This window comes from Mustela putorius, unplaced genomic scaffold, assembly GCF_011764305.1.
Source record: "Mustela putorius furo isolate JIRA1106 unplaced genomic scaffold, ASM1176430v1.1 tig00000508_pilon_pilon_pilon, whole genome shotgun sequence".
In the NCBI taxonomy this organism is placed as follows: Eukaryota; Metazoa; Chordata; class Mammalia; order Carnivora; family Mustelidae; genus Mustela; species Mustela putorius.
The window spans coordinates 7,117,422-7,129,717 of record NW_025421402.1 but is presented as its reverse complement, the minus strand read 5'-3'; the positions used below and the strand labels follow the sequence as shown (position 1 = coordinate 7,129,717).

General features: G+C 34.3%; 1 protein-coding gene across 9 annotated transcripts in view; it reads right to left on the bottom strand.

The window, feature by feature from the left end:
• KCNT2 (potassium sodium-activated channel subfamily T member 2) overlaps window positions 1-12,296 on the bottom strand; it is a 345,029-nt gene that overhangs the window by 177,944 nt on the left and 154,789 nt on the right. For all 9 annotated transcript variants that reach the window (XM_045081137.1, XM_045081140.1, XM_045081141.1 and 6 more), the window contains exons 9-11: window positions 4,773-4,953; window positions 3,290-3,454; window positions 1,390-1,526 (exon numbers count right to left, since the gene is read on the bottom strand). In XM_045081137.1, the coding sequence (XP_044937072.1) occupies window positions 1,390-1,526; window positions 3,290-3,454; window positions 4,773-4,953 (483 nt within the window). The remainder of the gene's footprint in view (window positions 1-1,389; window positions 1,527-3,289; window positions 3,455-4,772; window positions 4,954-12,296) is intronic.

Sequence of the window (12,296 nt, the reverse complement as noted above, 5' to 3'; positions counted from 1 at the left end):
TTGGCCTGAAGATTACTTTGAGCTAAAAAGCAATCAAAACCCAGCAGATTAAAAACAAGCAAACAAACAAATACCAGCAGATTCGGGAAAGCTCCTCATCTCCCTCCTCAACCAACTGAAAAGAATTTAGACAGAAAATCTACCCCAGGTAGGAAGTCATCAACATAGATAACTGCAGTATGATACAAACCTGGGAAGGCAGGCAGGGAGGAAACTAGCAAGACAGCAAGACCTGTTTGATCTACGTTCTCCATGTCCCATTGTTTCTGAGTGGCCCAGCAAATGTTTGTTCACCAAACATTTACTCCTTTTTAAAATTATTATTAACATACAATCTATTACTTGTTTCAGGGGTACGGGTCTGTGATTCATCCATCTCACACAATACTAAGCACCCTTGTTCATCTCTCTATAACCTGCTCTCCTTCCCTTGGTAGTACCAGACCTCTATCTCTTCTCCTTAGTGCACAGTGACATATTTTGCCTGACTTGTCTCTGGAAGTTCCGTATCGGTACGGATTCCCTGCACATACACTATTAAATTTGATTTTCTCCTGTTAATCTGTCTCATGTCAATTTGATTCTTAGTCCAGCTGGAAGGACCTAGAAGGGGACAGGACGTTCTTCCTCACCAATAAAGACATGTTTAAAACTTTAAAAGCAACAGAAGCAAAACCAACTCTGCTGAAGATTTCCTCTGACTTCTGAAACTATGGGTGTTGTTTGAAGAGGCCCTGACTCCCTGGTGTCCATGGTCTTCTGCCCAACTATGTTTTCACTCTGTTCATATGGAACAATTCCATGACCTTTGACAAAGGTATATTCCTATGTCAACTTTAAGCCAGGTTGGCTAGCACACGTGCAACAGGAAAGAGCAGGTAAGACCCAGTTACTTTTCTGATTCCTCCAGCCCCCAGGGACACCTCTGACACCAGGCAACACAAGTGTCACCTGCCTGTACATAGTACAAACTCTGGAACTTAAACCTTGACTCAACTGCTGTGGCATTTCCCAATGGTTAGCCCAACACTTTTATTTGTGAAATAAAAACTGTATTTGTGGAATAAAAACTGTAGTCATTTGGAGACCACTCTAACCGTGAGTCTGGATAACTCTGCTCCTCTCTGACAGCTTGAGATAATTACACCATGCCACACTCCTCACTGTGTTGTATGGACATGGTCCACTGAACCTCCTTGCACTGAGAAAAGGAGCAAATACACTGATTTTATATTTTTAACCTTTCAGTTTGAGCAGCAGTGGAACTATGGCAAGACTCTGTATACAAAAATACTTAAACACATCTTGCAAGACTGAAAATTGCTAAAATTCAGAGGAGAGAAAAGATATTATAGTATTACAAGATGGAAAATAGATAGGGATACCTACTTTGCTCTCAACAGATCCTGATCTTTAAGGGCTGAGCCTTGAAGGTAGATAACTCTTTGTGACCACATTGGAATCTGCAGTACCCTTCGAACTTGCACATCCATTTCAGTAGGACACAAAATCACCACATAATAATCCTATTCAAAACAAAGTGAGCAAAGGGGCAAAATCATGGTATGCTTTATGTTACATAAGTAAACAGAATGTCTAAGGACATTTAGAAATACGATGATATAGAAATAAACTCCTGCTAACAAGTAAAAATTTGCATTTAAAACCTGGACCTACATTAATTAACATGATCCTATAATAAACATAACTGAGACATATAAAAACCTCATAAACCAACATAAGGTTTTTCAATCTTATTAGTACTATGAAGAGAAGGTAATCAGTGTATACTCAGTAGACATTTCCAACTTATGAAGTTTTCAGTTATATTATAACTTCAGGCTTATTCTAAAATATATAATACATACAGAGCAGAAGTACTTAAAAATCAATTCATACTTTAAATTTTTAGTTTTGGAATAGAAACTCTGATGGTGATTTATAGCATTTGGAAATATTATGAACTGATAATACTCAAAAATCTCTGATGACTATCTGAAAGGAAAAAGATTCATAAAAATATTGATAATACAAAGTAAATTTAAAACTTTGACATCACATATTTCAATATAATGGTCCTTTGGAAAAAATACAAGAGCACTATGAGTGATAAAATAGTTTAATACACTGATAATAGGAATTATAATTTTCTGAGAAATAGTCACCATTTTATCATCTAAAATGTATCTAGTGGAAATTTGGAGAATTTTAAGAATTCTCCTCATTGATACCAGTCAAAATAAATTAATAGGTGTCACAATTTGGGGTACCATATTTTCCCAAAAATAGGTTTTCTTGTTGGAATATAAGAAGCAAAACTGCAATTGTTTAATATGAATAATAATAAAAACAACAAACATGCTGTTTCTTCAAAAATGCAAATTAATTTATATGGAAGAAAAAGAATGTATGATGTGATTTAAGCACTGCTTATTTATAATTTTTAAAAAAATATTTTTTAAAGAGTATTTTAAAAGATCTCCAATATAGTCATGAAAACACAAATCTATTTAAGGGAGATCTAATTAGATATAATCAGTACTGTTTTGATCTTGGGATTGTCCAACCTCTTGACACAAATTTATTGAGGAATTAGACATTCAAGTAGCTCTTTACTATTTGGACTGAACTAAGTGTATTTAGCAGGAAAAGGATATTACCTAGATCTACACAGGCCCATTACCACACAGCAAGGAGTAGAAGTATCTGAGGATTTTATCAGCATAGACAGATGAGATTTTTTTTTTTTTCTGAATTATTGTTCTCAATTCAACTAGTTATTGTCCAGTTTTGGGTTATTCATTGCTAGTATAAATAAGACCTAGGTACACTCCGGGAAACAAAAGGAAAAATGGAACTTTCAGACTTCCACATTTCTATCAGCAACACTTGATAAAACTTCCAATAATTTCAAGTGAGTAGAATATTGTGAAGTGACGTTTTCATTGTTTGATATGTTAAATTCCACTGTTTCATAAAAATGTCATTTGTGCATTAACCAAGAGAGGGAAAAAATCCTTTTAATTCAAAGAAAACCTTTCTATGTAGCATTAACATAATTCCATCTGTCTTTTAGTGTAGATACAGAAGGAAACTTAAAATACTGTGTATTCCTTAAGCATTTTTTCTATGTTCCTGGTTATATTTGTAGTTCTTCATTTACTCTTTCTAAATTTGAGTGTATAAATAAAAATCCTCCAGAACGCAGGCCGCACCATCAGTTAATTGACTCTGACAATATGCTAGTTAGTTATGATCCAGTCAAAGGCGTAACATAATTTCTATGTACCTGAAGTCTTGGGTGAGCATAGAATTCATTTAAAAAGTCCATAAGTAAATCAATCTTCAGTGAACTGACACACAGAACAACATGCTTCTCAGTTTGAGCTCGATGTCGACTATAGTTTCCACCTGACTTTTGTCTCTCCATCCACAAATAGGCCAGCTGTTCAAACTGCAATACATTTTCCACAGATGAACAAAAAACACTGGACATGAAAGTAAAAACCAATATAATACCTCCTTGACTTATTAGATACACTCAATTTCTTAGCTGGAACTCACTGAGATTCAAACTATCTGTATTCCCTTCAATAATAGACTTTTCATGCGATTGCTGTGTAGGTTGCTAATGCTTCTGAGGGGCTTCAGGTCTCTACAGAAACATATTAATATGATTTTCCCATTATATCATAACAGCACTAAAAAGTTTGTACCTCTGATTTATGTCCAGGAAACCAGGCTGCCATGATGTGTCATGCACTGTGTCAAAGAGAAAAATCTCAAAGGCATTTCTTCTACCTTTTTCTACCAAGTTCAGCACACGTCATGCAATATGAGATACCCAACACACAAAGTCATTTCTAGTTGGACAGTTGTAGTTGGTATATAAGGGAAGTGCAGGGACTAGAGGAGGGATCAGAAAGGAACACATGCCTGACTGAATAAAAGTGGGCTGATCATTTTCATACCTAAATACATACATACATACATACATACATATGTATGTAACCGTGGCCAAAGGTTTAAAACAGAAGTACAAGTTTGATTTGTGTTTCCTATATCCTGTTTCTGGTCTGCTCACCTATGGGCACACAAGAGCTCACTGTAGGAAAGACTTGGAGATTGCATCTACTTATCTTCAGACTCCTTTTATATCTCTTTTCCTTTGCAACCACCTTATCAACTTCCAGAATTTTATATATATATATATATATATATATATATATATATATATGAAATATATATATATTTTTATATATATATAAAATAGTTACAAATCATCCTCAGATTTTGTTTCAATTGACCAATATATGTAATCAGTTTTTACTTATTACAATGTTTAGCTTTTATATTGCTTCAAAAACCAAAAGAAATCAAACCTTCATAACTTTATTGCCTTGACCTATCATTCTGTAATTAAAACTATCACTCTGTAATTAAAACCTATAATCTTATAATTAATATAGTTAAATATATTACATATGAAATATATATATTATATATAAATATATATTATACATGTATTTCAAATAAACATCTTCAAGAATTGAAATGAACAATATCAGTTATGAATGGAGGGGGAAAGTCAGTTTCTAATATAACGTTAAAAAGCATTTCCTGAGACCATTTTAATTCGCTGACTAGATATAATAATAACATGTGTTAATATATTATATTAATAAACCACCCGGCATTTCTTATGAGGCATGGAAGATCTGATTTTATTAAGATTTGCACATTTCTATATAATTTACCCTGGCTCTCTTTACCTGTATGGGTAGAACCACAAGAGCAACACAGATCATGGCAACGACAAAAAGCTTGGAGGACCATGTTTCAGGGGTGACATCCCCAAAACCCACAGTAGAAAATGTCACAATGCAGAAGTAAAGGGAGTCAAAGAGATTCAGCTTCTTTCCTATTCGTTCCAGATGTTGGATTCCACAAATGCTAAAGAAACAAATGTGCATTAAATTTAAAACTTTCAAATTGGACTCATTATTTCTCAATATTCTTTTGAAAGTCAAAGCACATTTTATAAAGCCATGCAGTAAGTTGGAACCTTAAAATATATTTTTCCTCAGGAAAATATATTTTTTAAATTTTTTTAACCAACATTAACCAAATGTAGCATTATTTTGATCAATAACCAAAAATTGTAGTCAAAATATCACAGAGTATACTTGAGTATCAGCATGTAAAAGGAATAGACTGAATTTCATGGGTGACTTACACAAACATTTTGAATGCATGCCAGGAAACATAGAGATAGAAATTGCTACATTTATTCCCTGTCAAAAGAGTCATAGTTGTTTTTTCCCCCCTCCCAGGAAGCCGTCTTATTGTATAATGTGTGTGTGTTTCCTATATATATGTGAAAGGTTTGAGGAGTTAACAATTGCCAAGTCATTTTCCGGAGATCAACCACCTGTACAAGGCTACTAAATGGTATAAAAATAAGAGAGCTAGAAATTGTTACAAGATGTCCCCAAAGTAGAATTGTTAAAATAGTACTAAAAATAGCACTACTACTGGCAAAGGAAAAAAGAAAAAAAGAAAGATCAAGAAAAAGAAAAAAGAAAAAAAAAACAAAGGAAAGGTGAGACTCGGAGGGAGACAGGAGATTTGTACATAAATCGGTACATAACTGCATACGATTTAGCAAGAACAAAAAAACAGGTATCGATGCATGTTATAATATGAATAAACCATAAAAACATGCTGAGTGAGAAAACACAGATGTAGAAAACTACAGACTATCTGATACTATTTTTACAGAACGTCCAGAAAAAAGACAGAAAGCAGACTAGTGGCTGCCTGGGGCTGGTGGTGGGAATAGGGTGATAGAAAATGTTCTAAAACCGGAATATGGTGATGATTGCAGAACTCTGTAAATGCATTTAAAATGATTGATATTTACACTTAAAATGAGTGCACTGTATGGTATATAAATTATTCCTCTACAAAGCTATCCAAAAAAAAAAAAAATTAGTGTTTACTCTTGGATACTCATTCCAACTCTATGCACAAAAAGCAGACAGCTCAATTTTGATGACCATGAAGGGGTAATATTCAATGTTTAAATTTGAGAAATTCCTTTTCTATCCTTTTAAGATAGTCTTCCTATTTGTCAGGATGCCTGGGTGGCTCAGTGGGTTAAGCCTCTGCCTTCGGCTCAGGTCATGATCTCGGGGTCCTGGGATCGAGTCCATCAGGCTCCTTGCTCAGCGGGGAGCCCACTTCTCTCTCTGCCTGCCTCTCTCCCTGCTTATGCTTTCTCTTTCTCTGACAAATAAATAAAGTAAATAAATAAAATCTTTTTAAAAAATTTAAAAATAAAATAAAAAATTAAAAAAATTTAAGATAGTCTTCCTATTTGTTTAGGTTACATATCAAAAATATTAAATTATCTCAGTTTTTTGTTTTTATTTGTTTTTTAAGGCAGAATCTCAGCCAGTGGGTAGGTAGATGGGTAGTACGTACACAGGAAGATAAACTAAGGGACAGAAGAGAACTAGTAAGGTACTTGTCATTTTATGTCTGAGGCAGAGACTGTTTTTGTTTTGTTTTGTTTTGCTTGTCTTTTTCTTTTCCCTTGCCTTTTAGTCTTTCTTTCTTTTTTTTTTTTTTTCTCTTTATTACCTCCAGGTTTCCAGAATGGTTCAGCAAAATTGCCCTTGTTCGATGCTTTGGAATTTTGAGCTGCCAGGTAATATGAGTTGGTTCGTGTCAGTTTATTTGCTCTGCTAACCCTATGCAATATAATAGCCAAACTAATTATAAGACTATTAAGATGGAGCCTTACTATAACCAAATAGAACAACTGTTTGGCAACAAATATTTCTGCGAAGTAGGTTTTCTTATTTTATTAAAAAAATAGATATTTGAGAATGTAAACAATTTATGCTTAACTTTTACACTTCAGTAGAAAATAAAATAAGAGGATAAATTCCATAGTTTTAAGGATTCAAATGTTAAAGGCTTACTATATTTTGCATAACTATATATTAAAAGTCAGTACCTATTCACAGATAAAATGTCCATTTCATAATTTAGATAAACATTATCTTCATATAAACTAGTATAAAAGTCTCCTGCTCTGTTTCCTTGTCTTCAGTTTGTTCTTTTTTTAATATACCCTATTAATAATGCCCATAGTCACTTGCCACATAGTCATTTGTTCTTTAAATAAAGCTTAGAGGGTGGCTTAGTGGGTTAAGGATCCAACTCTTGATTTTGGCTCAGGTCATGAACTCAGGGTTGTGAGATAAAGCCCTGTTTTGGTGCTTAAGATTCTCTGTCTCCCTCTCCCACTATCCCTAACCTCCCCCGCAGGTGTGTGTACTCTGTCTTGCTAAAAATAATAATAATAATAATAATAATAATAATAATAAAGTAATTAACTTTAAAAAGCTTGGATATATCAATCATAAGTTTAAAAAAGGCACTGGATTCTTACAGTTTCAGACCACTCTCTAATTTGTGGTGTGATAGATTATTATAATAGCTGCCAGTAAATCAAGCCTTCCTATGCTCATGACTGTTTGCAACAGGATATTGCTGTACTTCCCATCATAAGTCAAGCAGAGAAAGACAACTATCATATGATCTCCCTGATATGAGGAAGTGGTGATGCAACATGGGGGCTTAAGTGGGTAGAAGAAGAATCAATGAAACAAGATGGGATTGGGAGGGAGACAAACCATAAGTGACTCTTAATCTTACAAAACAAACTGAGGGTTGCTTGGGGGAGGGGGGTTGGGAGAAGGGGGTGGGATTATGGACATTGGGGAGGGTATGTGCTTTGGTGAGTGCTGTGAAGTGTGTAAACCTGGTGATTTACAGACCTGTACCCCTGGGGATAAAAATATATGTTTATAAAAAATAAAAAAAAATTTTTTAAAAAGTGAAATCTAGTTCTCCATGCCCTTGCATTCAAACAGCATAATAATTTATTTTGACCAACAGAATATTGTAGAAATGATGGTGTGTGGATTGCAGAGTATGAACTTACAAGACTCTAATGTTTTTGTTCTTGCTGTCTTAGAAGTCTGAGATTACCATGCTGTAAAAAAGCCTGATATAATCTACTGAAAGAGGAGAGGCTTGTGGAAAAAAAAAAAAAAGTCCCAAATGACAGCCAGCACGAACTGCCAGACATGAGAGTCGGCCATCTTGGATACTCCAATTCCAGCCATCAGATGACTAAAGCCAAGAATAACTGCAAATAAGACCAGCAGAAAAACTATCCTGGTTATCAACCACAGATATGTGAGAAGCAAAAAATTGTGCTGTTTTAAGCCACTACCTTTTAGTTGACTTGTTATATGGCAATAGCTACGTGGTAGCTACTTGTTATATGGCAATAGCTACGTGGATCTAATCTGGTTTTTCTCAAATTTTGCTCTCCCTTTATCTTCCCTTCACTTACTATTTGGATGGTTTACCTATCATAGCATATTTCCTTACCCTTGATATCAACTTTTGCCCGATCTATTTCCTACAACTGAAGTCCTCTCTCCACAATACCAACTGTAATTCAAATTTTTTGAACCCTAGCTCAAAAATGATTTCCCTCATAAAAACTTTACCAAATCTCAAGTTCAAGGAATTCCTAGAACTTCCCTGCTGAGTTCCTAGAGCACATATGAGTTCATGTCTCCTATAGGTTAACTTTTATAATGATACTATTTTTAGGGTTTAGTATGTACTTACCCTATTGATACTATTTACACCTACATTTTTATTTCCTAGAGCATTAGCATAAAGTGCTTAGTAGTCACTCATTAACTCACTGCTAAAAGAATTTTTAAAAACACCTGCTTAAACCACATTCAAATAATGTATGCAAACAAACTCCAGAAAGCAGTTCATTCATGTGTTCCTGTTTTTTTATTACTGCATAGCAAACTCCCCAAACCTCAGTGGCTTAAAACCATAACAATTTATCATTTGACATGATTCCGTGCGGTAGCTGGGAAGTTTCTCTGGTTTTCTTGGGCTCACTCACATGGCTGCAGTGAGCTGGAAGTCTGGCTAGAATGAAAAGTCCAAGATGGCCTAACCCCGGTGCCAAATGACCAGTCTTCATTGTTGTCTCTGTTTCTTGCTTGGTTATTACTCCATGTGACCACTCATCCTCCAGTAGATTCAATTTGCTTCTTTATTGTCTCAGGTCATTGATAGCAACTGAAAGTCTTCTTCAGACCAAGCTTTATCTGCCCCACTCTATTTGCCAAAGCAAGTCACTAGATCAGCCCAGTTTGGAGGGGTGGCTATGGAAATAGACTCTATCTCCTGATGAGAGGAGTTACAAAATTTTGTGATCATGTTTTTCGATCCACTAAACTGTATAAGTGAGAAAACTTACTGCAACCTGTATATATCTTAATAAATATTACTGAATAAATCATGTTATAGTCCAAGATATTTACTTGCCTTGAAGTAACTGTAGTTAAATTCATGCTTGCAATCATTTTTTTATAATCTCTATATAAAATGTCATTTTACTTGACCTAGAAAAGTCATGTGAACTTTTCACATATTTATCAATATCACACTTAAGATTCAAGACTTGATATAACTTAATACTAAATCAATATGAAAATGAAGACACACCAGCTGTTAACACGTGCGGTATTATTATACCAAACAAAATTTATATTTTTAAGGACTAATAAAGGTAAATACACTGAATTACTTTTGGAGTTTTTCTCTGATTTTGAATAGGGCTGTCAGCCAGTTTCATTTAGGTCTCATTTAATGGCCACTGCTTATGTTTGTGGATAATAATGTCATTATATTTAAAAAATACTGATGTTAATATATCTTCTAGGGCAATAGATATTTTTGTAATAAATAAATGAACTTAGTTCCTTCTTCCCAAGAAAAAACAGGACAAAGACTATTTAAATATCTACCCCAAGAAAAGAGTAATCTTTTTCAGTTATAGATCAATTCTTGTTTCTTCTGTATTCATAACTCTAAATGTCCTTTTATTATATTCAGAATAAAATCCAAAAGCCCCTGGGGCTTCTTGGATGTCATCGTCTAAGACCATCCCTTCCTTCACTGCCCTTTAGCCACACCATCCTCACTGCTATCCCTGAAATCTTCCAAGTGTCACTCAAATCTTCTTTCAACTTTCTGTCTTTATCTCTAATATTTCCAATGTCCACAAAGAATCCTAAACTTCCTCTCTAAATGTTTCAAATCAAACGGTGGCACATACAGCTTTTTTGTTGATCAGGTCACAGTCCTAAAGTCTTCCTTGACTTCTCTTTCTTTCACAACTCACATGCAAATGCTTAGCAAATTCCACCGTTTGTAGCTTCAAAACATAACGAGAATTCACTATCACTACTCAGCACTGCTACTGCAATGATCCTTGCCACCATGTTCTCTGCCCTGAACTGCAGTAAACACGCCATCCTTCTCCCAGCAGCCTACTGCCCTCATGCCAGAGTTGTCCTATGAAAACACAGGTCAGGTCGTACTATTTCTCTACTTGAAACTCTAAGAGGGGTCTTACTATTTCCTTAATTATTACTTACTATTTACTTAAAACTCTAAGAGGGCTCCCTCTTTCACTTGACTAAAAGCTAACGTTCTTTCGCTTGCCAATAGCATACTACCCAATCTGACCCTCCCCTACTATGCCTTTCAGACTAATTTTCTACTCTTCTCTGTGGTTTACTCTGCCCCAGTTACACTGGCATTCTTGCTTTCTGACCAACATGAGAGCCTTGTTCCTTGTCATGGAACATTCTCTGGCTAGAACCCTATTGCCCCAGACTTTGTCATCACTAACTCCTCACATCTTCCAAGTCTTTATTCTTGTATTGACCGACATATATACTTCTAATCTTCCTTATCCTGATTAATTAAAAAAAAAGTTTTAGTCATGTGTTGGGTTTCATGTCCATTGTCATTACTCTCTATATGAATGGAGGTCTATTAGGACAGAGAGTCACATGCTTCCTTCCTCCATATTGCCTGAGCACCTAAAACAGTGCCAAGCACAGAATAATGTTCATAGATCTCTACTGCCATATTTAAATCACCAAGCCATTTGCTGTGTTTAGATGTAAACTAAATACAATTCATTAATTTTAAAAAAGCACCCAAAATGTTTATCTGACCACTGCCTTAACGGTGCAATCTAATATAAGTAAGTGCCATTATTAAATACTTCTTTAGGGAGACAGGGAAGGCAGGGGCAGTCAAGGAACGCAGACACAATATTCCATAAGTCTATTGGCTATCCAAGCACCTTTTAATCAATATCCCTTGAAATATTCAAGTACTATAAATAAGTAAATTGAGTTTTACTTTCCCTAGTAATTAGTATTTATAACTCCAGCATTTATTTCAGTTAGTACTACTTAAATAATATGATAAATGAAAGATTTGGAAATTGGAAATGCATTGACTAATTTATTGAAACTCATTCTGCTTGTGTAATATATAAATATATTGTGAACTAAAAATTTGCCTCTTTATAAAATCAAATTGAATATTCAGATATAAAACTTGTATTTACTCAGTCCCATTACATTCTAAATTCTCTATGTCACTAATGTATTTAAAAATTATCTGAGTTATTGAATTAAGTTTGTTACATTTAACTATTTACTAATCAAAAACTTTTTATCTTCAATCCCATTCAGGACACTGTAAGTGAATAATACAGACTTTAATACTATACTCAGTCAATCAGGTTAGTTATATAGAACTGTCATAATATGAAAGTGTCCAGCTTATGTTTTATAAAAGAAACTTACCACTCTCAATATTAGAGATAGATCTACCAACAATAACTCTACAACCTGGACTCCATTGTCACTTTCACATGAACTTCTGCAACTACTTCCCTTTTGCTCTCTTATATTTATGTAAAGACTTATGTTACTTGAAGGGCAGAAATAGTTTAGAAGGGAATTTTGCAGAAATTTGCACTAGCTTAACAAATTCTGAAGATAGAATATTCACACTATTTAAGAAAAAAAAGGTTTTCAAATCTCATTGAATCATAAAAATTAGATTTAAGAAGTATTTTGAAAATTGCTTATTCCATGTTGTTAATTTTGTAAAAGCAAGAAAGTTTAGTAAAATGGCAGAGACTGGACTATTCTGATCATATTATATGGCTATAGCATCATTTCCTCATCCCAGTCATGGAGTACCTACATGCAACATGTAGATAATGTTAGGAGTTGTCTGCAACTTATTACATACTATTTTGGTTATAGCAACACATCTAGCAATGTTTTGAAGCTAAAAAAATAGAAAAA